The sequence below is a fragment of the Mustela putorius genome, unplaced genomic scaffold (assembly GCF_011764305.1).
Source record: "Mustela putorius furo isolate JIRA1106 unplaced genomic scaffold, ASM1176430v1.1 tig00000487_pilon_pilon_pilon, whole genome shotgun sequence".
NCBI classification, from domain to species: domain Eukaryota; kingdom Metazoa; phylum Chordata; class Mammalia; order Carnivora; family Mustelidae; genus Mustela; species Mustela putorius.
In genome coordinates this window covers 9,738,823-9,765,842 of record NW_025421399.1, presented here as the reverse complement: position 1 = coordinate 9,765,842, position 27,020 = coordinate 9,738,823, and the positions used below count along the sequence as shown (strand labels likewise).

The window sequence follows — 27,020 nt, the reverse complement described above, 5'->3', positions numbered from 1 at the left end:
AAATGAATAAAAATCTTTAGAAAAAAAAAAAAGAAGAAGCGTTTTCCAAACTCATTACCACCACAATAAACAACTCTGAATAAATGTTCTTTCTAAGGCCAGTGTCAAGGATAAGAATACTGAAACAGACATATGGACCAAGCAGGTGCACAGATTTAAATGGAAAGCCAAGCCCCATCGAGGCTCACTCTAATGCTTTTTAAATTTTCTTCCTCACGGAATGCTTTTGGAAATTCATAAAATGAGGAGAACCAGCCTTCTGAGTTCCATTCTAACCGAGAGCAAAATCCAGTGCAATTCCCGTGTTCAAGAAATCCCCCTACCAAGTTTTGATCCTAGTGTTTTGGAGACAGCGTCTTTGCAGCAGGAAACTTGTTCAGACGTCTTGGAATCATTATTTATAGAGCATTTACTGTGTGCACAGCACTTTGCCAAATACTGAGGCGGAAGCAAAAGAAATCCAAGGCGGATCCTTCCCCTTGAGAAACGTAAAGCTTCTTAGTTGGGAAGAAAATAATGTGACTCTGATATGTGACTCCTGCTCAGTCTCTCTTCTTTTTTTTTTTTTTTTAAAGATTTTATTTATTTATTTGACAGAGAGAGATCACAAGTAGGCAGAGAGGCAGGCAGAGAGAGAGGGAAGCAGGCTCCCCGCTGAGCAGAGAGTCCAATGGGGGACTCAATCCCAGGACCCTGAGATCATGACCTGAGCTGAAGGCAGCGGCTTAACCCACTGAGCCACCCAGGCACCCTTGGTCTCTCTTCTGAGGCTGGAGCAAAGGGACCACTACCCTGAGTTTCCAACAGAGAGGGTTTTTTTTGTTTTTGTTTTTTTATTATTATTTATTTGACAGAGAGAGATCACAAGCAGGCAGAGAGGCAGGTAGAGAGAGAGGAGGAAGCAGGCTCCCTGCTGAGCAGAGAGTCCGATGCGGGGCTCCATCCCAGGACCCTGAGATCATGACCTAAGCCGAAGGCAGCGGCTTAACCCACTGAGCCACCCAGGTGCCCCCCAACAGAGAGGGTTTTGTCTGGGGGCCTGACACCCCATTCCCACCTCCCTCCCTCCGTTCAGGATCTGGGTGCAGGTGGCCAGGGCTCCACGAACGCTCGAATACCATCCACCCTAGCATAGGCGATGGGACAGGGAGGGAACCTTGTTACGCCTCTGCATCTGGTACAGCACCTTCTAGAATTGCTCAGGAAGGAACAGCTCCAGGAAATGAACAGGGATTCAAGTCGTTAGAAAATAATTAATGGACTATCACCAAATTCCTCTGCAGGGGACCTCCATACCTCCATGTGAGCTTTCACGGCGGAGGGAGTGTCATTTCTCATAACAGCTTCATAACCACCAAATTTAGCCCAAATATAAATTCGGTGGTGCACAAATGAAATAGCTACGCTTGAGAGGGCTTGGCATCGTTGTACTGCTTCTGGAAGGGATTCTGTGTCCAGATGCCAAGGGGAGACTTATTTCAGCAGAAAGAACGGAGGTTATCTCCCCAGATCAGCTCAGTCTGTCCTGATGCAGGAGAAGCAGGAAATTCCAAAGATGACACAGTGATGGAGAAGGAAGGAGGGAAGGTAGAATGGCTGGAGATTTTAATGTTCTAGCAAACATGTGATATCCAAAAAGAAGCATACAGAGCAGCTTCCCTTGAATAAGCTTGTGATTTCTGTTAACTGCCTTTCCAGAAAAATACAGTAAGTCGTTCCTTTTAGAGCTGTGCACCCACTCCGTGTGAGCTGCGGAGTACTTCCACTCACTCCACAAAGATCTCTTAAGCCCCTCTTACATGCCAAATGCTCAGGATCCAGTGTCAAGAAGAAAACAGAAAAAGACTCTACCGCTGTAGTGCTTGGGTCTGATAAGCAGAAACAAGTGTGAAATTGTAAGACTGACATGAACGAAGGAGAAGATATTCTGCAATGGAACACAGAGGTAGTGACGTGGGACCTGACGTGGGTCAATGCTGACCTTCAAGGAAGGGAAGGCTTGAGCTGGAGTCCAGATGAGAAGGATTTGGGAAAAGAGGGAATGAACGAGTGCCCCAGACAGAGGAGATAGCATGTTCCAAGTCCCTGTGGCGGGACGGATCCGTACCCTCGTGGTTGGAGTAGAGAGGCATGGCTGTCGACCAATGGCATCCGATAAAACTTCCCACGGTGTTGAAAATGTTCTATGATCTGTGCTGTCCACAGAAGTAGCCACTAGTGACGTGTGGCTACCGAGCAGTTGAAATGTAGCCAGGAAACCACGTTTAATTTTATTTCATTTTAGTTAATTTAAATCAAAATAGTCTCCTGTGGCTCGTAGCTATCCCATGCGCCAACACAGGCTGGCAGCAACAGTAAAGAAGCTTATCAAACAGCAGTAGGGAAACACGGAATGCTTCTGGGCAGGAGGCTGACGGCATCAGCTTGCATTCTGAAAAACAATCATTTTGATTTCAAGAGCTATTGGCTTTTTTTTTCTTTTTAATTATTAAGAATTCAGGATTCTTTGCTAACTACAACCATGAAACAGGAAGCCATGAGGCCCCTGAGTGGCTCAGTTGGTTAAGTGTCTGACTCTTGATTTCGGCTCAGGTCATGCATGATCTCAGGGTCATGAGATCGAGCCCCGCATTGGGCTCCATGCCAGCCGCAGAGTCTGCTTGGGATTCTCTCTCTTTCTCTTTCTCTCTCTCTCTCTCTCCTTCTCCCCTGCCCCTCCCCTGTTCTCTCATTCTCTCTCAATAAATAAATAAAATCTATAAAAAGAAAAAGTAAGCCATGATACTCAGGAATGACAGAAATGCCCCATTCTAAGTAATGGGTTTTATGAGCACATTTATTATAGTGAGACCATAAGAAATGCTTACCTTCCACATTTAAAAAAACACATGTCAGCATTTTGCGCCAAGTCTGTATGACTTAGTGATGGAGTGGACATTGTGGAGAGGGGGAGGGAAATTTCTAGAATGTTTCCAAGGATTCTGGCTCATCCAGATGGACAGCGGTGTAATCCACTGGGCTGGGCCCCTTCCAGCTTCGCCTCCAGCCTCCAGCTTCTGCATGCTTTGCTACCAGCCTCACCCTTAGGAGGGGCCAGAAGTCCCTGAGAGTTTTACTCTTTGCATTAGGTAGAAAAAAAAAAAAAAATAGCTCCCGAAAGATATCCACACCAAATCCCTAGAATCTTTGAATGCTACCTTATTTGGAAAACAGATCTTTGCAAAGATGTGATTAAGTTAAGGATTCTGAGATGAGGAGCTAATCCTGGATTATCTGAATGGAGCCAACATGCTGTCACAAGTGTCCTTGGAAGAGAGAAGAGGAGGAGGCCACGTGACCACAGAGACTGGTATGATGTAGTCACAGGCCAAGGAGCGCCTGGAGCCACCAACAGCTGGAAGAGACCCGAAGGCTTCATCCCTTGAGCCTTCAGAAGAAGTGCAAGCAACCCTGCCAAATTTTTTTTTTTTTTTTAAGATTTACTTTAGAGAGAAAAAGAGGGAAGCCAGGGGACGGTCAAGGGAGAGGGAGAAAGAGAACCTCTAGCAAACTTACCCCCCAACGGAGATTGAAACCCGATGCGGGGCTTGATCTCAGGACCCTGAGATCATGACCTGAGCCGACATCAAGAGTTGGCCCCTGCCAGGCACCCGCTGCGCCGATATTTTGATTTTGGACTTCTGGCCTCCAGAATATGGAAGAATACCTTTCTGTTGTTTTCAGCAACCCAGTTTGTGGTGCTTTGTTCTGGCTGCCTCATGACCCCACAAGCTCTTGCCCTGGGAAGAGCGGAGCCAGTGACTGACCCGGGTAAGAGCACAAAAGCCTGGCTCCCTCGCCTCGCACTGTAGGACAAACTTCCAGAATGTAACAAGCTGCAGAGCCCACGCCAGTCTCCCAAAGGATCAGACAGATGGAGGGGACTTCCCCTAAAGTCACCCCTTTTTTTGGCTTCTTCCTCCCCCATCCTGCTTCCCACACACCTTCCCCTGCTTCTCCAGGGAGCGTCTCCTTAGCCCATTGTCCTCTCGGAAACCCAAAGCCGAGGGTCAGCTTCTCCCTGACAGGCAGCCCTTGGGGGTAGAAACCACAGCGGAGGCCCCGGGCTGGAGGGAAAAGCGCGAGCTTGGTTTGAACTTGTTGACTGCAGATGCTTTTAAAACCAGCCTTGGCAAGCGACACCCCGCAGACCCGAACTGGCCCGTGGCCACCTGTTTTCACCGATAGACTAAGTACTGGAATGCAGCTTCCCCCATTCATCTCTGCCTGGTCCGAGGCTCCTTTCACGCTACAGTGGCAGAGCTGTATAGTCGAGACAGAGACGGCACGGCCTGCCAAGCCCAAGATATCTGCTGTCTGGTCCTTTATAGAAATACACAGCTGGATGTAGAGGCCAGCAGCTCAAAGGGCTGGAGGTAAGAATTGGGGAGCCCTCGGCATATGAGTAGCAAGTAAACCTACGGGTGTGGGGACAAGGATATCAAAGGTGAGGCTAGAGGGAGAGAATCAGAACAGAGCCTTCTGGGATTCTAGCACTTCATGGTGGATCAAGGAAGCCTGAGTGGGAACCAGACCAAGAGACCAGAAAGGTCGGAGAAAACCCAGAGAGCTCCCTAAAGTTCCAAACACCAGGAAAACATCATTTATGCCACCCACTCATTTTTATGTCTTGGGATATCGAATTTCTTCTGGAGAATCAGCCTTTTGAAGTATCCATCAAAAGACATGTGCTCTCTCCAGGACTTTCAAAATGATCTTGCATTTAATTCTTCGGAAGGGCCGCCCGAGTGGCTCTGTTGGTTAAGCGTCCGACTCTTGATTTCAGCTCAGGTTATGACCTTGGGGTCCTGGGATTGAGCTCTGAGCATGATGTTGGCTTGAGATTTTCTCTGTCTCCTCTGCCCTTTCCCCTGCTCTCTCTCTCTCACACACACACACATAAATAAATAAATTATAAAACATTGTTTGGAAGTTAGTTTGGCCCAATGCAGCTAAAAACAGAGAGAGATCCCCATATGCTGGGTCTTAGTTGTGAAGGATGCTGTGATGTTTAAACTCAGGAGGAGATGACCCATCCTCACTCAACTTTCTTTTCTTTTCTTTTTTTTTTTGTTTTTCTCCTCGCTCACCCTTCTGCTAGTTACCCTCTCTAACTCCTGGATGTCAATGCCCCACTCCTATGGGGTTCCCTTAGTTAGAAAGTTTTCTTTGTGGACAGTTGGGGTAAAATAATCTAGGAAAGACCAGATTCGTTTCGAATTAGAGACCTTCGAATCGCTGAAAAATTTTGCAGCATGTTAATACCAGAAATATACTCAAGTCATAGCACGTGTTGGTGGTAGCTGAGAGCTTCTGACTTCTTTCAATAATAAACGTGAAGTGTCCTCCATGGGCAAGGGGCCACGTTGGGCTTTGGAAGGGACGCAACGATAAACAAGACATTGCCCCGATCCGCGATGTGCTAGAAGGAATGAGAAATGTGTCTAAATCGCCATTACCCAGAAAATGGCAAGCGCAGCAGAAGAAACGGGAGTTGAGTGGAAATTTGTGGGCATGAGAAAGAGAGATCATATCCGGTGGTTGGACTGGAAAAGCTTCAAAGAGGAAGTTCCGTGGGGGGTTGGCCCAGAAGGCTGGGAAGGATTCAGTAAAGACCTAGAGGAGGATTTTGTAGGGAGACACACACTTGGAGCTGTGTTTTACTGTCCGTCTGACTGTCAGGGCACCCCAGAGGGCAGAGGGGGAGACAGAGTGACGAGTATCAGGGGAGAGAGAGGACATCCCAGGGTCTAGGTAAGAGGTTCGAGGGCTGCGCTGGCGCCGGCAGCAGGAAGAAAATGGAAATTTTAGAGGGTGTGGAGGTAACATTATAGGTTTTGGAAATGAATTGGAGGGGAAAAGAGTCAGAAGCCTGGGCTTTGCCACTGGTAAATTTGAGGACGAATAGCTTGCTCTTTGCTTTTGGAGAATAAGCAAGGGCCTCAAATTTCCCTTCTGATGTCACCCTGGCTTCTCCACTGCAACGGCCAAAAGAAAGTATTATTTGCATTTGCATGGCCTGGTGCCAAAATTATCCCAGAAGCACTTGACCCCAACCCACGGGGTCTCTGTAAACATAATCGAGGCATCTATGCCTTTTGGCAGGGCCGAGGTGGTGAATTCTATTTCTTCTATTTCCTACAGACGAGGAACTTTAGGCGCCGGGAAGGTTTTTCAGATCTGAAGCCATGGGGTCAGTGACTGGGAGCGTGGGGCGTTCACCCAAGCGCTGAGAACCTTCCAGATCCTCCTTGAGCCCTCTGAGTCACAGCTGTCTCCCTTCCTTGCCTGACGCACCCTCAGCACCTGGCTAATGAATGCCACGCCCACACCGCCCCCCCCCCCGGGGTGGCTGTGCCCTCAGGATCTCAGAACGAACAGGGGAGGTTGGCACCCTCCACATGCTGCTGTCTGCCCACCTGCTAGCAAGCAAAGGCGGATCCAGGCTCCCACTGAGCTGGATGTTCCCAGGCCAGACCTGCCAGAACACTCAGAAGGCAGAACACAGCGTATCGCCTTAATACCTCCAAGGTGCATTGGCTGGGGTTCCATTTGTACCCCAAGACTGCAAACTAACAAAGGAATTCTGAGGTCCCGTGGATGGTCCCTGACCTCAAAGATGGGTGAGAGCATGCCCCTGGCGCTATCTAATACAATAGATGACCTAGAGGTCCTTCCATTGCGCAAAGGACGTTCCAAGGACTCCGCTCTGGCTTGCAAAGCCACTGTTTCTGCTTACCCACTACAGCTGTATTTTTGAAATCCTACTCTCCTGATCTCCAGTCTTTATAAACAGTAATAATAATAATAATTTAGAAAAGCAACCATTCTTTGATGACTTCTCTGTGGCTGGATGGTACTACACTTCATTCTTACAACACAGTGAGGCTCAATGTCAGCATGCCCATTTTCCACCATAGGTAAACTGAGGCTCAGAAGGCTTAAACTACATTTTTTTTTTTTTTGAAGGCCATGCCCTGTTCTCAGTCTTCTCATTTGTGAATTGGGGATGAGAATAGGTATCTCATGCACTGGTCATAAGCTCACGGGAGGTCCTGTAGGTATAGCCCGGTCCTCAAGGTGACTCACTCTGCAGGTAAGAGGCAGGACCAGGTCTTCGGGACACAGAAGCCTGTGTCTTTTTCTATTGTCACGCTGCAGATTAGCTGCTGGTCTGCCTCACTGCGCTGATGTCTGAGTGACCCCGTCATCTCACTCTAGCAGGGAGAGAACTTTCCCTTTGTCAGTATTACCCGGCAGAACAGGCCTCGTGTTTTGCTCTTGTGTTTAGTGTTTATTTGGGAAAGTCAAGGAAATGTTCACTCTGGAGATGGGGGCATTGGAGATGGTGCTTGAAGGAGTTCTGTGGCTGAAGGTTTCTGTCCCAGCGGGCTGCAAGTCTGGGAAGCATCGTTAGGAAGAGATTTAAGGTTATGGAGAAAACAACCAACCGGGCAAGCCAAGAACGGAGTCTGGAAATGAAGCAAGGGTTTAACTAGGCATTGAGTAACAAAGGCACTGAGAAAGGCATTTATCAGGTCATCCACATATAAGATGGAACTGGGGAAGCAGTTGTGTTTACAGTTTAAAAAAATAAAAATGTCCCTAATGACTGTGGGCATCGGGAATGAATTCCAGAGTCCCGACTGGAACCTGGAGGTGAGGTGACCAGGCTCGATCCCTCTGTAGTGTGTGCAGGTGACATACAGGGGACCTGACCCCATCTCCCAAAGCCAGAGCAAGCATACAATACATAGGAGCAGGATCTGCGGCTTTCAAAGGGCAAGTGTTGGAAACCCAACCCACCCCCTCGAGAGGAAGGGGACTTGTCCCGATGAGATGATCCAAACATGGCGGCTGTACCCAGGCCCTCAAACTAGAGAGAGAGAGAGAGAGAGAGATGTATACACACACACATACACATACATATAGCTTTTTAACAACACTGTGGTATTTTTCTTAAGATTTTACTTATTTATTCCAGAGAGATCGCAAACACAGGCAGGGGGGGAGTTGCAGAAGGAGTGGGAGAAGCAGACTCCCCATTGAGCAAGGAGCCCGATATGGGACTCGATCCCAGGACCCCGGGATCATGACCTGAGCTGAAGGTAGACGCTTCAGCAAATGAGCCACCCAGGGGCCCCCAACATAGCGGTATCTACCTTTGCCCTATTGAACTGCTCTTTTAGAAAACTACTTTTTTTTTTTTTTTGCCAACAGGAAAGAAAGCGGGTAAATTCTGTGTTCAGCACTTTTATACTTTTAAACCCTGGTAGGTCACTTCTGCCAATTGCCATGGTGTCAAAGCTCCCACCAGGGCCAACCCTGAGCTCCCCGTCCAAGCCAGCTCCAGCACGCCCTGCTGGTTGTCCCCAAGGAACGAAGGGCGCTCAAAGTTTCTAACCAGAAATAAATTAGTCTTGACAGCTCTATCGTAACCATAAAAAATAAAATAAAATAAAAGCCCGTAAAGGGTACCTGATACCTTTCTCTCCCCTCCCCACCCTTTCCCCAAGGTTGTCACGCTGGCTCCGGCAAGGGCAGAACAGCTAGCCAGAGAGCCATGTGTCCCCCGCCTCATGGTAAACGCATATGCCTTGAAGAACAATTTGCCCTCATCCAGAAGCGACACTCAATTTGCCACATGTGTCTTTTTCCTTTGGATGCTGTATCCCAGACGGCCACGGTGGCTGGAATTCATCAGCTCAGAGCGCCACTTAAGAGAACCTCCCCCGCCCCCCCGCCCCCCCGCCAAGCCCTTCTGCCAAAAGCCAGCTCGGCCCCAACATCTCTTTCTCCTCCTAACTTGCTTTGGGCGCTGCTCTAGTGCAGGGGGACTGGCTTAGCTCGGGACTGTGCCATCTTTCCACCAGACTCCCCAGAGAGGTTAGCCGTCCCTTAGCTTTAACCTCAAAGTAGGCTTGGGAACGAGAGCCTGGCCCGACTCGCTGTTAAAGTAAAAATAAATGTTAATAACGTAAGGAAAAGTTGGCAGGGGCCGTACAGACCTGGTCAACAAGTTGTCCTTTCCTCGGATTTTCATAGAAGCAGTTCAACAGTGTGTCATTTGAAAGAATGATGCCGGGAGCTCAAATCTTCCCCCCACCCCTAGCTGGATGGCTGCAGTGGGCTCGCTGACTTGGGAGAGGGAAGTCTCCGCCATCCATCTCTCTTCTGCTCTTGGAGACCGAAGACTTAAGAGAGAGTTCCCTAGCCTAGCCTTGTCGCCTCTTTGCGCAGACTTCCTCAGAGCCGTGTGTGTCTTAATATGTCCCTGCATTGAGTCAGATCACATCTGAGTGTGCCTTAACCGCACAGGGACAGGAACATGAATGGGTGGCTATTTTGTTGTTGTTCCAGATTTACGGGGGTATAACTGACAACAGCTGTCTGTTTGCAAGGTGTACAATTCAATATCTTGACACACTTAACATTTTGATTGATTGCGAAATAATTTACCACCATCAAGCTAATTAACAATTAACAAGCTAATTAACATATCCATCACTTTACGGAGTTACTGCGCGTGTACAGAGAACACTAAAAATCGACTCTTACATCTTTCAAGCATATAATACCGTATTGTTAATTGTAGTGACACTACTGTACGTTAGATCTCCAGAAAGCATTCATGCTGTGTAATGGAAACTTTGTACCCTTTGACCAATGAATGGCTCCCCATCTCCCCTTCCTCTCAGCCCCCACCCTGGCAACCATCATCCTACTCTCTGCTGCTCTGACCTGGACTGTTTTAGATTCCATCTGTGAGTGAGATCATACTGGGTCTGTCTTTCTGTGTCTGGCTTATTGCACTTAGCATAACGTCCTCCAGGTTCATTCACAACGTTGCCAATGGCAGGATTCTCTTCTTTGTTAAGGCTGAATAATATTCCTTTGTATATATACCACGTTTCCTTTATCCACTCATCCATTGGGAGACACCTAAGTAAGTCCCTTCCGCGTCTGTTGGGAATAATACTGCAATGATCGAGGGAATGTAGGAATCTCGTCACGAATCTCGTCACGATACTGGTTTATACTGGTTTCGTTTCCTTGTGTATACGCAGCTGATACAGGATGTTTTTAGATTTAAGCCAGCGTGCTTTAAAAAGGAAGATTCGACATTCTGACCAAGATCTGGATTTCTAGCGTCTCTTGAACACTCAGAATAAATGATTTCCCAGGAAACGTAAGTTTCTTGACAACACAGAGTTTGTTTTGTACACAGCCCTAGCTCCAGGATGGAGATCAGCGTCTAGCAGTCAACAAATATTTGACGAATGAATAAATGAATGAGCACTGACAAGGCATGACTACTGTTAGCTGAAACTTAATAGCAGCTGTCCCCTTTAGATGGGGCATCTGTTCTCCCTCGCATGTTAAGTAAGTGTTCTCTACAGATGAGTTAAGGGTGGAAAAACAGGCTCATCTTTTTATGGCCTGCATACTTGTGAGTCTTCCTTTCCTCCTGCTCCCACCACCAAATTCATATGTCAAAAGCCTAACCTCTGAATGCCGTGGTGTTTAGAGGTGGGGTCTTTGGAAAATAATTAGGTTTAGATAAGGTCAGGAGGGTAGGGATCCATGATGAGATTAGTATTCTTATCAGAAAAGCAAGAGAGCTGCTTCTGTCTCCACGTAAAGGGGTAAAGGGACGTGACCTAAGGACAGGGACGTAACCTAAGGACGCTGTGAGAAGGTGGCCATCCACAAGCCAGGAAGTAAACCCTCATCTAGAACCAAATCACACCTTGATCTTGGACCTCCCAGTCCACACAACTGCAAGAAATCAATGTCTGTTGTTTAAGCCACCGGATCTGTAGTATTTTGTTCTGGCAGCCTGAGAAGACTACTACCAAGTACGTCTCTTAAGCCCCAGAGAAGCTGATTAAAGAGAGAATGGGGAGACGCCTGGGTGGCTCAGTGGGTTACAGCCTCTGCCTTCAGCTCGGGTCGTGATCTCAGGGTCCTGGGATCGAGTCCCGCATCGGGCTCTCTGCTCAGCGGGGAGCCTGCTTCCTCCTCTCTCTCTGCCTGCCTCTCTGCCTGCTTGTGATCTCTCTCTGTCAAATAAAAAAAAGAGAGAGAGAGAGAATGGAAGTACGCAGCCCTGCCTGACAGCAATGAATCTCATCAAATTCCATACGTGGGCAGAAATGTGTTCCGGTCAGAAACCTCAGCAATGGATAGTTGCCTTGCTGTCCCAGCCCTTCTCTCTCCTGACCCCCTGGACTGAGTTGAGGAAAGTCTTCTGGAGTGGACCTTCCTGGTGATTACCAGCAAAGCTTGTGGGTGAGCAAGTGTTCCCTCAAGATTCCTATGTAGAGTGGGCCTGAAACCAACAAGACTAGCATCCTTATAAGAAGAGGGAGAGACACCCCCAGGAAAGGCCACGTGAGGAGACAAGAAAGAAGACAGCTGTCTGTCAGCCCGAGAGGAAGGTCCCAGAAGAAACCAAACCCGGCCACACTTGATCTTGGACCATCAGCCTCCAGGAGGGTGAAAAAAATCAATGGCTGGTGTTGAAGCTCCCCGGGGAAGTGGTGTTTGGTTTGGGCGTCCTGAGCCGACGGAGACAATAGATCGGGGGTCTTTATCCGTTAGCAATGTGGACACAGTGCCGAAAATACACAAGAGCTTTTAAAGGGCTCCAAGACCTGAACAAAGAAAATGTATTGGCTCGAAAACGAAAACTCCAAAATCAGAAGGAATTCATATCTAATTAAACATTTACGAAACAATGAGTCAACATTGACTCGGTGGTATTATGAGATACTTTATGCTTAGCAGAATTCAAAATGATAGATTCAGAATTCAAAAATTATAGCAAAAAAAAACACCTCAGTCCCATCACAGACCTCAGAGGTCCGGTACCAGTCTGAGAAACACAGATGGGTAGGAACACCCACCCATTCCCTCCCCCCACAAGCCCACCTGCCCTACAGTCAGCTTTACCTCGCCAGATGACATCACGCGCGCTTGCTCTGCCTTCCAGCTGGAGGCCTCCATGTTTCTGTTCAATCGCCTACTTACCGCACCTGCCTCTCTGATCCTCACGTACATCGGTCCCCTGCCAGCCTCTCCCGGCGCTCCTACCATCCCCCGCCCAGGAGTACCCTGGTACACCCCATTCAGTTGAAACACCACCCATTCTTTAGGATCCAGCGGAAGCCCACCTTCCTCTACGGTTGTCTTCGTCTGACCACTTCATTGTGTAGGCATTGTTGCCGTCTCCAAAATGTTGGGGTGTTTTCGTCTGAATGACCTATCTAGCCGTCAACTACAACCGCCTTGTATTTTCCTCTGATGATTTCAGAGACCTACAACTTGTCTCCCAAACTAGACTCTTAGCCTCTATACAGCCCTGGTGTTGCTTTCTTCTTTGTACCCCAGCAGAAAAGGCTCTTGAGCAGGACACACAGTAAATGGCTAATGGATTCTTCTTTTCCTATATGACTTACTGTTTAATCTACTTGGCTCCCAGAACTACTGAAGGGATCCTCACCCTCCAATCACTTCCTTCTCACCAGGTACCTTTCTGTCCCCCAACTCCTCACTCTGTAGGTCAGAAAAGAGTGGGAAGTATAAGCATACATACCCTTTCATGGAGAAGTGCACAAAGAGACCCAGATGCCAGATTATATGAGGTCCCTAATTTTACTCTTAACCATCTGCCCTTTCCTTCTGATGAATTGGTCATGGTTTGTAGTTAGGTATTTATGTATTTGTGGATGGCATTGTGAATCTACGTGCCTGTTGTACTCACTAGATTATAAGCCCTTTGAGGGCAAGGAAGACATGTACCTATTTTGCCCCCAATAGTATCCTAAGCTCAGCATAAAGCCAGGTGCATAGGTGCTGACTACTGCTGTTGAATGAATGAAAGAATGAATAGAGAGTCCAGACAAGGGGCGCTGGCAAGCCTTGGCACTTCTCATAGCCCCAGTGGAAACAAAACAAAACTCTCCCTGCTCTTTCAGACGACACAAGATGTACAAAGAGCAGCTCAACATCACCTCCAATGACGCTCCCCTGCAGCTCCGACTCGAGGCCAGCTGGGTCCAGTTCCACCTGGGGATCAGCCGCCACGGGCTGTACTCCCGGTCCAGTCCTGTCGTCAGCCAACTCCTCAAGGACATGATGCACTTTCCCACCATCAGTGCTGGTGAGATGCACTGGGTCAGGCGGGATGCACTAACTTTCTCCCAGAGAGGCTGCATAAACCATCTCAGACTGGGCTCTAGGGTGAAATATTAAAGGGTTGGCTCTGACGTGTGGTAAGACTGTAAGAAGAAAAACAGACCCTGATATTTTTGCCTTTGAATGAGATCTTATCACTCTAATCTCATCACCACCGCATCAGAGAGCCAGAAGAAAGCGTTTCTGTACACATTAAGAATGGTGGTTGCTACCATTTACTGTGAGCTTCTCAGGAACTTGGCAACTCTCTTTTATACAATCACAATATGACATAGATGTTATCATGGCCATTTTATAGGTGGGGAAACTGAGGCTCAGAGAGATTAAGCAACCTGGCCAGAGACCCAGTGGTGGTACTGGGATTCAAACAGTCCTACCGTGCCACATCTGTGTTCTCAAGCACTCCAAAACAGCCTAGTCACTAACAAGGACCAGATTAGCCTCGATCACACACCAGGAGTTGCTGGAGCATCTACTGAAGGGCTAGAGGGCATGGGGCCTGGGATGGAGCAGGGTGGAGGCTGTAGCCAGCTGGGGCCCCCAGCCATCCCCTGTTGAATGGATAAGGGCCCCAGGCTGCCTCACCATCTCCCCTTCTGTGGTCTAACCAGAGTTAAGGGTGCTGTGTGGTGAGCTCTCTCCTAGGAGCAAGACTGGACGTTCTCACTCCCTTCTCTTCCTTTACAGATTATAGTCAGGACGAGAAGGCCTTGCTTGGGGCATGTGACTGCACCCAGAGTAAGTGACCCAACCCTGCCTCTGTCCAGCCCCTCCACCACCACAGCCCCGTAAACCCCAGGACCTGGCAGCAACATGAGGAACTCGCCGTTCACTCTGTGGTGGTCCTGGTTAGAAGCTGAAGGAGCTTGAGTCTCTCTGCCCAGTCTCTAAGAACTCGACATTTCTCTCCACCCATCCACCCACATAGCCACCCACACAGAAGAAAAGGCATTCAGGAGGGGCTATTCCTAGGGTCCTGCTGGAGAGCATGTGGTCCCCTTCGTCATCAGCATCATCGGGGAGCTTATTAGAAATGAAAAATCTCAGTCCCCACTCTGATGTTCCAAATCAGAACCTGGATTTTAACCAAATCCTCAAGGAGTTGGAGGACATTTGTAGATTTCAGAAGCAGATGCCCTGGGCAGCAGTTCCCAAGCTGGCCACATTCTAGAATTACCTGGAGATCTTTAGAAAGTACTGAGGACTGTCTCCACCTCAGGAGGTCTTGGCTCAATGGGTCCAGGCATCAGAATTTTAAAGCCCTCCAGGTGAGTCCAATGCAGCCGAAGTGGAGACCCACTGGGGTAACTAGAATAGAATCAGAAAGACAGGCAGGAGATAGAGCAGCTCCCAGGGTGCCATGAGTCAGGTTCAGTTGTGCCTGGAAACGGAGCTCCCCAGCCCCCAGAGTGGCCAGGCCACCCACTGGCAAGTCACCGCCCGTGATGAGTAACTTCCTCCATTTACTTCAACACACTGATCACACATAGAAATTCCAGTATGTGCCATGATGGTAAGGCTTCAAGAAGAGCGTTTGTAGGGCCCGGGGCTTCCCTTTGCTTTGGCTTAGCACCTGCCCACCATTTGCCGTGTTACAGAACACAAAGGTGAGTAAGGTGTTGTCCCAACCCACGAGGGGCTCACAGCAAGGCCAGGACGGGGCAAAGCGAGCGAAGCAGCCAGAATGCAAAGTATCAGGAGGCAGGGCCGAGAGCCGGGTGAGGAAGGGGCGCCACGGGTGTGTCAGTCCCCAAACCCTGTCCCGGCCCAGGTGTGCGGTCGGAACTAGAGAGAGATGCAGATAAACGGGTCCAATGCCACGTAACAGGTGGCAGAATCAGAATCCACAGGGGTCCCTGGGAAGCACAGAGGGGACGACATCAGTTCTTCTTAGGAAAACATCGTTTAGGGTTTTCAGTGAGGGTCTGTCTCGGGAAACCTACAGCATTTACCCTCTTCCCGTAAGAACGACTTTGGGATTGTCTTGAGCCCCTCCCTGGACACGTTCTCCATGTCCTGACACACTAGAATTTACCCTGCAGGTTTCGAAAGCAAATGCTGGTCTTCAGGATCTTACCACATAAGAACAAAAAGAAGAAACCAATTGGGTTTTTTTTTTTTTTTGAAGGACCAAAAGGTCGCATCCCTGAGGTTAGGCTCAGAGACAGTGTTCACTCTCCGTTCTCCCCCCTCACAGTTGTGAAACCCAGCGGGGTCCACCTCAAGCTGGTCCTCAGGTTCTCAGACTTCGGGAAGGCCATGTTCAAACCCATGAGGTAAGTGACCGCCTTCCTCACCTCCGCGTCCAGCTGCGGCAGCCGTGAGGGAATCGGAACAAAAATCCGTGAATGTGGGCAGGCTGGGAAGGGGATCTCCTCCTATATTCGGGCATAAAAACAATAATAAATCTGCACATTCACCCATTCACCACCCTCACCAGATCCGGGGGCTGTATTCTCTGAGGAACATCTTATCTGGCCCCTTAGGATGGCAGTGGTTTTTATTAAAACTTAGAGCTAATTATACGGCAGGGAGCTTTACTGTCATTGTTCAGATGTGGGCAGGAAAACCACTCACACTGGCCATGGTTTATGTGCGGGAGAGGCCCGGGAGTGCCGGCCCCTCCTCTGTCTCTACCTCGTCACCGAAAAACAACCCGTCACCTACAAACAACCTGTCCAAACCAACTGGTTTTCTTCCTGGATAGAATGCAAAAATTTCCAGCATTGGGTCACAGAAGCCCTTTTGTCTATCCTGGGGCCATAACACAAACTTTAATCTGCATTTGTATAAAATTTCATCCAAAGCCAAACAGCATCATTTTAAAAAACGTATTTCTTGGAAAAGCGTGCATTTTTTTTTCTATACGTCATTTAAAGTAAAAACAAAAACAACAAAAAAAAAACCAAACGTGTCCCTTATTAAAAAGGGAAAGTACAAGTTTATCTTTGGAGAACATAAACTATGGCCATAATTAAAGATCGTATTTTTCATGCCGTCTATGGACTAGAGACCCTGAGAAATGCATCAGCCCTTGTCGAAGCCTGAGAAGCCCTGATGTAAAAATGATTTTCAAATTTGAAGTGCCATCTAGGTGGGCCATACAGAAACGGGGAAATGATGTTTTAGAAAATTCTCAAAGGTGCCGGAGAGACGGTGGATCCTGATGGATGGAATCCAGGGGTTCAAATGTGCGGGTGGGGCCCCATGGACACGCTCCTTGCTGCCCCGGCGCCGGGCGGCGACGCTGGTGAGGAGAAGAGGGGCACACCGGCACACGGAGGCCTGTCCTTCCAAGGTGGCCGCACCTTTTAAAAACAGGACACCTGCTTTGGCAGCGCCTCGCCATGGTTTCCAGGACGTGTGTTTTTTGGCAAAGTGCACGTCACTGTTTCAACCGCTGGAGCTGTTTCCTGCTTTGGGCAACATTACGCATATTTGCACATTTGAGTTGCTTCTGCAGGCCTCACGCTGCCCCCCAGGGCCGATCTCTCTTGCACGGGTGTTCACAGCAAGGCAAGTGAAGCTTGGGGCCAGAGGCCACGCTGCCCTGAAGAATTGGGAGGCACCTTTCTGAACATTCATACCTACCAGCCCCGTCGCCCTCCGGCAGACCTGGTGCTTTTCAGGAATCCATTAGCGATGTTCTAATCACTATCCTCTGAACCAGCCTCCCTCAAGCCTCCGGCTGGGCTCATTCTCGGGACCCAGCCGGAGGCTTCTCCGAAGGGACAGGCTTATTTTTTCACCCCGTCACCCTAAGACCTGGACCATTTCTGGTCTTCAAATGTCAGCTGTATTAAACTGCATCCCTAGGACGCTTTTCCTTCTAGAAAAGGCCCGCCTCCTCCCCCACCTCTAACTCTGGATGTCTGGGTCTCTGCCCCTTTGGTTGGCCAGAAAGTGCCTCTCTTCTGTCTACACCTGCCCAAGAATGTCTGTGTATTTTCCCAACTAACCTACCTTTTAGAAGCATCAGCCGCGGTCCCCGAAAGTGGCTCAGATAGGAGATGTGGTCCGGGGAGCGTCTGCAGGACCGGGTCTTGCGGGAACCCCGAGGATCTTCTCCCAGCCGTGGGAGCCACGGGCCGTCCCTGGCAGGTCGTTCCATCAGGCAACATGGACGCTGAAAGCACGAAAGGCTGTTTCCCTCTCCCTCCAGTCATGCTTCTCAGCCCTCCACTCAGGCTCCCCCCGAGTCTGGGTCCAGGGCGTGATTCCTCCCTTCCTTCCAGACAGCAGCGAGATGAAGAGACACCCGCCGACTTCTTCTACTTCATCGACTTTCAGAGACACAATGCCGAGATCGCAGCTTTCCACCTGGACAGGTAGGGTCGGGCCCCAGGGACATGGCTTTGACCGCGAGGGCCGACGGCCCAACGGGCGCCGGGCAGGACCTCAGGCGGGACCTCCCTGGTGTTTCTTCCTTCCCGCATCCTGTCTTCCTCACGAACCTCAGTGATGCCTTTGAATTCAACACATCTCCAGTTCAGCCCCATGTTTGAAGAACACAAGGCCTCTCATGTAGTGAAAAGAATGACGCAGAAGAAAGCTAACCACCCTGCCAGGCTGCTCAGGCTGCCACCTTGGACCTGACCCTGCCCTCTGCTCTAGTTTCCTGATTGATAACAGGGAGAAGGCTTTCACTCCCATAGACCCCCTTTCTCCCAGAGGTGAAAGCACATTCCTCAACTTCCTCCCCTCCCATTTGCCCGTCGTGGCTCCTCCCGGGGTGTTCTAAGGACCGGCAGCCAGGGCCCCACACCAGGAACTTTTCAGAAATCCAGAAGCCCGGGCTCACCCTGGCCGGTCTGAATCAGAGCCTGCATGGGAAGGAGATCCCAGCTCACTTGCACGCCCAGTGATGTATGAAGAGCTCTGACCTAGAACATAGTGTGGACTGTAGGAAGGCTTATCCAGGAGGCTTGCTGGAATCGGGATTCCTTTGCCACCCCTTCTCCCAGCCCCTTAGACACAGGTTTGCCCTGGGCACCGTCAGCTCGGTACTGCAGGGCGCCCTGAGCTGTGGGTGGTCAGGAATGCCCAACCATTCCTAAGGGGCGACCATCCAACCCCCTCAACGATCCCCCGACGTGAACAGGGCTCTCTCTCCTTCAGGATTCTGGACTTCCGGCGAGTGCCACCCACAGTGGGGAGGCTAGTCAATGTCACCAAGGAAATCCTAGAGGTCACCAAGAATGAAATCCTGCAGAGTGTTTTCTTCGTGTCTCCAGGTAGAGTACTGGCCCGAGCGACGTTCTGGGTGTAGGAGGGTCGGCCCCTGTGGCCACCGATGCATTCCCAGGGGTCTGAGCACCTGCCAGCCCTCCTTGGGGTGGGTCTATGCTGCATCAGACTCTCCCACCCTGGGAAAGGGTCACGGGTGAGATGCCGCATAGCCTGTGTGGGCGTGGACAAGGCCGGCCCGCCCTGGATTCAGATGTCACCCATGCGAGCACAGCATTCTCATCATCTGGATGGGAGGCTGGGGCCCACACTTCCTCTGCTCGGAGACATTTGAAAACGTGGCACCCAGGATGCTCAGTGTAAGAGCAGTAGCAAGCCGCGGCATCTGGGAGGGCAGTACTGTCTTGCCCTTGCTGCTTGTGCCCGAGCTCTGAGTTGAGGCCTTCCCCACCCTCCTGGAGGACTTGCCCGGGGTGTGGGGTGGGGGACAGGAACACGGCATTGCTGCTTCCTTCTCTTATTCCTTCTCTCTCTCTTTTCCCGTGCCCTCCAGCCAGCAACGTGTGTTTCTTTGCCAAGTGCCCGTACATGTGCAAGACCGAATACGCCGTGTGCGGCAACCCCCACCTGCTGGAGGGCTCCCTCTCCGCGTTCCTGCCGTCCCTCAACCTGGCCCCCAGGCTGTCTGTGCCCAACCCCTGGATCCGATCCTACTCGCTGGCAGGGAAAGAGGAGTGAGTTGGCCCCCTGGCCACGATGCCACGCCCACGTCCCGGCCGCCTGGTCCCCGAGAGGAGCTGCACCCCAGCACCGAGGCCTTGCCGCCAGCCTGGCTCGTGGACCCCTAAGCCCCAAGCATTTCCTGATCTCACACCAATCCTAGGGCCAGCGGTGTCTGTTCTCCCCCTTTGGCTCATGCATTCAGTTACAAACAGCCTCCTACGTGCTGGGGGTACGGAGACCAGGGACAGAGGCTTTCCCCAGCCTAGGGGGACGGTCAGACGAGCAGGCCCATCACGAAAACACGGTGTCACACTTGCTGTCGTACAGGACGCAGTGGGAGGCCCGCAGGAGGGACACCTGCTCCTCCTGAGTAAACCCTGGGAAGCCCAGGCCCCCGAGTTGGGATCAGGGAGGCGGGGTTTCGGGGGGCGGTGCATGAGGAGGGCCCCCAACACCTTGCCATCTTGGCTTTTCCAGCCCCAGGACTTCTTCTCCCCCTCAGGTGGGAGGTCAATCCACTCTACTGTGACACCGTGAAGCAGATCTACCCGTACAACAGCAGCAACCGCCTCCTCAACATCATCGACATGGCCATCTTCGACTTCCTGATAGGTAGGTCCCCACGCTCAGGCGGCTTGGCAGCAGCGGCCTCGGCTGTGGGGCTGGGATTCACCATGACCTTGGGCCATGAGCTCGAGCCTGGACCATGAAGCCTGTGCAACCTTGCACGGCCCACAGCCTCGGAAGTGGTGGGGGTTCCCGGGGACAGAGGTTAACACGCTCCCCTCTTTAGAGAGGACCTCAGAAGGCGGGCACGTGGTGGGAAACCCGTCCACATGAGGGACTGTCTGCTCACTTAGCTCCCCTCTCCCGCTGCACCGTCACTAATAACCGTGGGAAACGGCGTGGGGTCCTGGGTTCAGACTCCCAACTCAACTGCGGACCGGCCTCCGGGCCCGGGGAGGATGGAGAGGTCAGACGCACCTGCCCTCCTTTGCAGGAAATATGGACCGGCACCATTACGAGATGTTCACCAAATTCGGGGATGATGGGTTCCTCATTCACCTTGACAATGCCAGAGGGTAAGTGTCGCAACACCGCTGTCCCCTGCTGTGGCCCAGGTGTGGCTGTTCGAGGCCAACCGGAAGCCCACGAGGACGAGGCCCTTCCATGCTCACGTACCCAGCTGCCCTGCCCTCCTCGTCCCATTCCCTTTTTCCCAGATCTCTGCCAAGGAACGGTGGATTTTCCTGAGTCTGCTAGTCAGTTTCCCACATTTTCACTCTCTGGCTCAGTCCTGAACGAATGATGCTTGGTAGTAGCCTCTTTGCACAGAGGCCTTGGGGAGCTGATTGAGGACAAGGGGCTGACCCCTGGCATTTTATGCCCGGCTGTGAGTCAGAACAAGGCTGAGGTAGAGGAGAGAGGAAACCATTCAGAGTAAGGTGTGTGGGGGCGAGGGGATTACCCTGAAAGCCCGTCTCCCCTTCCAGGTTTGGACGACACTCCCAGGACGAACTCTCCATCCTGTCGCCGCTGTCCCAGTGCTGCAGGTGAGCTCCCAGTGCCAGGGCAGGTGGCAACTGTGCCCTTCATCCCACTTGCAACTAGGCTCCGGAGGTCCTCGAGTTCATTGGTCTAGGACCCCAGGGGGTAGGGGCACAGGCATGACCTCCTTCCTTGTCCACCTACAGAATTTTCCCCAGCAACATCTCCCTCTTCCATCTGGCCAGACAGGATGAATGAGGACCTCATCTTGTAAACCCTTCAGTCGCTAACTTTTATCTCGAGCCCACCCAGAGAAGGGCTCACCCTTGCAGAGGCTGATCGTCTCCCACACGACTCATCAGAGCTCTGCTTCGCTCAGCACTCAGAGCAGCTCGTAAATACCATTTGTTCACCCTCCAAGTAAAATTCTGATTAGAGTCCCATAAACCAGAGGCGTCTGGCAGGCTCAGTCCGTACAGCAGGCGACTCTTGACTACAGGTCATGGGTTCAAGCCCCATGTTGGGTACAGAGATCCCTGAAAAATAAAAACCTTAGGGGCGCCCGGGGGGCAGAGCCAGTTCAATGTCTGACTCTTGGTTTTGGCTCAGATCGTGATCTCGGATTTGAGGGATCGAGTCCCACGTTGGGCTCAGCACACAGTCTGCTTAAGACTCTCTCTCTCTCCCTCTGCCCCGCCCCCCTCTAAAATAAACAAATCTTTAAAAAAATAAAAATAAAATCTTTAATGAGCGCCTGGGTGGCTCAGTGGGTTAAGCCGCTGCCTTCGGCTCAGGTCATGATCTCGGGGTCCTGGGATCGAGCCCGACATCGGGCTCTCTGCTCAGCAGGGAGCCTGCTTCCCTTTCTCTCTCTCTCTCCCTGCCTCTCTGCCTACTTGCAATCTCTGTCAAATAAATAAAATCTTTAAAAAAAAAAAAAAATCTTTAAAAAGCCCTGTAAACTCATGTCAGATTGAAAGGAAGTATTTGGACTTAGTGTGGCCTCTCTGCTCTAGAGAATGTCTAACCCACTCCCACACCTCTCTGGTGTTGGGAGTCAGGCTGGTGAATGGGTCCGCGGGCTCAGGTGCGGTTTCCAGAGCTAACTGGAAATACGGTATGCACGCCTAGCAAAACCGCCTCATTCATTTCCAGCTGGAAAAGTCTGAGCAAAGCATGTTCTTTATCTGCTTCTTTGGTTCATTTAAACGTGCCTCCCTCCAGCGCCCCCTGCTACAAGTAGGCTAGGCAGTGGTTGTTGATGACAAGTCGGACACTTAAGCTGCTTACAGATCTGAGTGCAAGTCAGACTCTCAAAAAGAAATCAAGATCCTATAAAGTCGAGATTGGCTCCACCCCATCTCCATCCCTCTAAGAGTCTGACACAGGGAAATATAAAACTGGCAAGAACCAACTTGGGCTGAGGGTACCTATGGCTTTTGAGATGGCAAACCTCTTCATCATTTCGCCTACGAGAAAATTCTCTCGGTGGCTTTAAATCTCCTTCAAATGCCGTTAACTGTCATTTATTTCCTTTCTCTGGTTTTCAATAACATGTGCTTGAGGAGACACTGGGGGAGAAGGCTTCCAGAACATCAGCTACAGCAGCTGTTTGTGGGGAAAGAAGTTCAGGCAAGCTTTTCTGTTCACATTGACTCACTTGCCTCCTATGGCTCTGTCCTTCCAGGATAAAAAAGAAAACGCTTTTGCACCTGCAGCTGCTGGCCCAGGCCGAATACAGACTCAGTGACGTGATGCGGGAGTCTTTGCTAGAAGACCAGCTCAGCCCCGTCCTCGCAGAGCCCCACCTCCTGGCCCTGGACCGGAGACTCCAAATCATCCTGCAGACAGTGGAGGGGTGCGTGGAGGCCCACGGAGAGCAGAATGTCATAGCCACTGACCCAGCACAACAGTCCGCCCCGGACTCTAGCCAGGCTAACTTGACAAGCTAGGGGCGGGATGAAGCCAGACCTCAGGAACTACCCCGGAGCCAACCATGGACTCGGGTGCGGACCACTGCTTCCTCACAGCCCCAGGAGGGGCTGGGTCTAGAGCTCTGGAAGAGGTCGGGCACTGGGATGATTCCACAAGAGCAAGAGGGCTGCGCTGAACTTCCTTCCTTGGTGCGCGGCTTCTCTAGTGGACCTTCTTGGCTCCCTCTTTCCCAGAAAGTCCTGTTTCATCAACGCCACAGACCATGCCCTGAGTCCACCGGGAAATCTGGGTAAGAGTCGGGCTTGGAAGGTTTGGAAGCCTTGTCCCAGGAAAGAGTAGAACAAATAAAGTTAAAGGACATCATGGACACCTAGCTGACCTCCAGATCCTTACTGTGTCTACAAGGATAATTTTTCTTTTCTTTTCTTTTTTTATTGTTTACAAGGATAATTTCTGACCCAGATAAAACACTTGGCATCTCAGGAGCAGACCAAAAAAAAAAAAAAAAAAAAAAAAAATCTAAATATGGTAGCTTTCAAACTGGTCCGAAGTAAACTTCACCCTTTCTATTTCTGCCCCAGTCACTGTGGCCCAGCTGAATACAGGAATCCCTTGACCAGTCCAAAAGTAATTTCTTGGAAACATTGTTGCAAGGGGTAAAAATAACAGAGGAATTTGCTCAGAATATCTGAAAAGGGATGTTTTCAATCTGAAGAATATTTAAACACCAACCAAAACAACAACTATGTCAGATTTAGCCTCCAGCAAGGAGAGAAAGAATTGTACCGGAAGGAAAACCAGTAGTCTTGAAGGGGAACAGCAGAATGGGCCCAGCAGGTGCATGAGCCTGGACTCGGGCAGGAGAAAAGCCAGGGCCTCCCACTGCCCACCTACCACAATCCTCTTTCCCATAAGGTCCTGGAACGGTCACCCCCCCGCCCCCAAAAGCAGCAGGAGGCTCTCTGAAGAGGCCTGACACTCTAGATGTCCCTCCCCTCAGTGGCTTTATCAAAAAAGGACTCAATCAAGTTGACCTTTTTTTTTTTTTAATATTTTATTTATTTGAGAGTGAACAAAAGAGAGCACGAGTTGGGCCAGAGGGAGAGAGAGCAGACTCCCCACTGAGCAGGGAGCCCAAGGGGGGCCTTGATCCCAGGGATCATGACCTGAGCCGAAGGCAGATGCTTCACCAACTTAGCCAGCCAGGCGCCCTTCAAGTTGACTTTTGAAGCCTCCCTTAAAAACGGACACATCAGGGATCCCACCCCCTCCGCCTTCTCCCTACTGACCTGCCAACATCTGAGAGAACTGTCACAGCAGGCTCTGTTTCTTATCCCGTAATTCATGTCTGAAAACCCAAATGATAGGAATGTATTCATACTATGGAGTGACTTGTCAGTCAATCAACCAGTAAAAACAGTCGCTTTCAGCACATCCACTTCCCCATTAAAGGCCAGTAGCTCAAATTCTAGAAGTGTGAGGCAGGGGGCTGCCAGGTCAGGGAGCAGAGAGGTCATCTGCTGAAAAGTGACATGAGTCTTTCTGACCCAGCCGGTACCCCACATCCCTGGTGCATTACCCCGACCCTGCGTCTCCAGGACAGTAACGCCAGTGCCCTCCGCGGGGCTCTTCCCAGGTGTCGGCAGACAGCTCTCCCAGCCTCCCCGACACACACACTGAATCCCTGACCTCTGAGGGTCACAGAAAAAACGGTCTCACAAAATCACACAACTCAATGATTTAAGCGTACGCTCAAGTTTTCTTTCCACAGTCCTACAAAAACCCAACAGCACTTCAATCAGTCTGTGAAGCTATGGTGGTTTATGTAAAAAACAAAAACAAAAAACAAAAAACAACTCAACCCTTTGGTTGACCCTTCCCCCGGAGACTTCCATCACCTGCGGGCTCTGCCGCGATCAGGGCTTCCCACTCCGGGAATGGTCTCCTACTTCCAGACAATTGTCTTCGGGCGGAGAAACCAGGTAATTGCACACAGAGGGACGGCAGAAAAGGATTCAGGCAGAGATGTTCAAAGAACAGCACAGAGTGGCCTGGGGTGTCAACCGCTGAGCCTGAGGACAGGAAGGTAAGCCACAGCTCTGTCTCAAATCCAGCCACTTGGAGGACAAGGCACTGGCTTTTATACGGCCTAGAATAAACGCTGTGGTGTATTTTGCAAAGAGTAATAGAATGGAGTTTGACCACAATATGTAAGGTACCAAGTTACCCAATTTTTTACTTAAATACTCCATTATTTTTTCAATAATGCAAAGACTAAGACTCTATCATTTGTCAAAAACGCCGGGGGACAAAAGACTACTTTCTTAGAACTGTCAGGTTCTTCCAACATGTCCATTCTGGACCGCCGTTCAACTTCCCATCACATAAAAATTCTCCTCTTTATAAAACTTTCCACATTACTACGGACAATGAAATGAAAAATGAAAGGGAATGGTCAGTACAAAAACTGGTGGGGAAAGAGGCATGAAGGAACTCAGCTTTGCCTGCCCAAAAGCCAGGAGGACAATCTGAGTTTGAAGACTGTAAAAAATGCAGGCAGGTTCTCTTACTCATGGTGGTTTTGTAAAGTCACCACCGACACCAGATTAGTGGAGACAGACCCGTCTGCCTAGAGGAAATACAGGGTTGAGGTTCCGGAGAGACTCTAGTTAAATTTTGGCCCTAAATCAGTACATAACCTTGTCTGAGGTGTTAGGGTGTGTTCAAGACACCACACTATGTACTGCTGATTTAGACACTGACCTTGAAGCCAACATAACTCAGGCCTTAAAAGAAGCTACTTACTACACTTACTTTCTCTACAAGACACAGATCCCGGCCTCCTCAACCTCAGGAACACTAGCCAGCACTTTAGCACGACACTCAGGGAGCCATTTTAAGTACTGGCATCACCAACAGGAAGTGCAAAAATGCTGGCGTAGCCCCGGACAGACCGCTGCGAGGCGGACCGCGATGGCAGCAGCAGCGCCGGAAGCACAGGGCAGAGCGGCGCTGTTCGGAGCGCAGACGGATGCGCGTGTCAGGTCCGGAGAATCAAAGTCTCTGCCGCTCCGCCCACATGTGGGGAACAGGGAAAGTGCTCCGAGTACTGATTTGGGGGTTACTAATAAGTTTTAGCAGGTAGACAAATTCACAGAATTCGCAAAGACAACACCATGAGTGAGGATGATGAACTGTAACTCCTTTGACGTTCACCAAGAGGATAAAAACAAACACCCTCCATCTAGTGGTGGCTTCGAGAATCACAAAGCTACTTGAGCTAAATTGGCAGAAATTGTCACACAACGAAAAAATTAAACTCATTAGGGGTTTGAGATTTAGGTCGACTCAGGATGAAGTCACAGCTCTGAACTTAATGTTAACAAATTCTAACATTAAATGTACACAATAATATTGATTTCTACGTGTAAGCTCCACAAGGTTAGAAGGGAGCTTTAAGACTCCCTTTCACAATCTCCTAGCTGCAGCCTTCACTGGCAGCGGTATGACATGACTTTGGGGGACACATTAAATGGTGTTCTGGCCACTGCCTCTCGATGGTGTCCTCGCCCATTTAGAAATACTCTGCCTGGGCGGAACAAAAATACAAAAATGTTCAGTTATTAATTTGTGGTTATGGAGATAAAGCAGTACTAAGGAAATAAACATCATGCTACTTCAATTTTAAAATGTCAATATTTAAAAATAAATAAATAAATGTCAATATTTAAGTCATTAAAAAACAAAAAACAACTCCACGTGAGCCAGAGTTCTAGGAGAATAAAATTAGAACCAGGACAGTCAATCTGAAGAAGTTCTCCTCAGTTATATTCTGTGGTGGCTCTGAATGTTCCCCCCTCCAGTGAGCTAAGGGAAGGGGCTACTAAATCCAGACAAAAGTACATCTGTTACAAAGCAGCACAAATTAAAGAATGTTCCAGAATACGACACATCTCCAACTTCACTGGATATGAAGGAATGAATACCAACTAACTAATGAGTACAACTTAATCATCTCAGAAATACGAAGACTATCAGAAGTAAGACTTCATGAATGTAAAATATACGTAAAAAATACCCAAAGGCATGTATTAAATTTAAACCACAAAGTATGCTGATCCAGAAATGACTGCTCCCACGAAGTCTGGCAAAGTTCTGAGACCAGAGAACCAGTCCATCTGGAATAAAAAGGCACTCTTTTGGCTTCTGATTTAATCTTTTCCTTCCATTACTAGTAAAGAGATCTGCTTCAACTCAATCACACTTCAGGTAAGGATCTGAGATTCATTCTTTGGAATGGATTGAAAACAAACATTCTTTCAAAACACTAACCCCATAATTCACTCTTGATTTTCATTCTTGCCCACCAGATTCAAAGTTTCTGGGGGTGAAGGGGCAGAAGACAAGAAAGAAAGGAAGAGGGGAAGAAAAACTGATTCATTTAAGGA

At 49.7% G+C, this 27,020-nt stretch overlaps 1 protein-coding gene across 1 annotated transcript in view; it reads left to right on the top strand.

The window, feature by feature from the left end:
• Positions 1 to 22,945, top strand: part of FAM20A (FAM20A golgi associated secretory pathway pseudokinase) — a 47,335-nt gene extending 24,390 nt beyond the window's left edge. The window contains exons 2-11 of the mRNA XM_004749082.3: positions 13,020 to 13,204; positions 13,927 to 13,977; positions 15,437 to 15,515; positions 17,475 to 17,567; positions 18,358 to 18,473; positions 18,980 to 19,160; positions 19,652 to 19,761; positions 20,150 to 20,231; positions 20,643 to 20,702; positions 22,325 to 22,945. Coding sequence (XP_004749139.2) covers positions 13,020 to 13,204; positions 13,927 to 13,977; positions 15,437 to 15,515; positions 17,475 to 17,567; positions 18,358 to 18,473; positions 18,980 to 19,160; positions 19,652 to 19,761; positions 20,150 to 20,231; positions 20,643 to 20,702; positions 22,325 to 22,589 — 1,222 coding nt within the window. The 3' untranslated portion in view covers positions 22,590 to 22,945. The remainder of the gene's footprint in view (positions 1 to 13,019; positions 13,205 to 13,926; positions 13,978 to 15,436; positions 15,516 to 17,474; positions 17,568 to 18,357; positions 18,474 to 18,979; positions 19,161 to 19,651; positions 19,762 to 20,149; positions 20,232 to 20,642; positions 20,703 to 22,324) is intronic.
• The last annotated feature ends 4,075 nt before the right edge of the window (positions 22,946 to 27,020 follow it).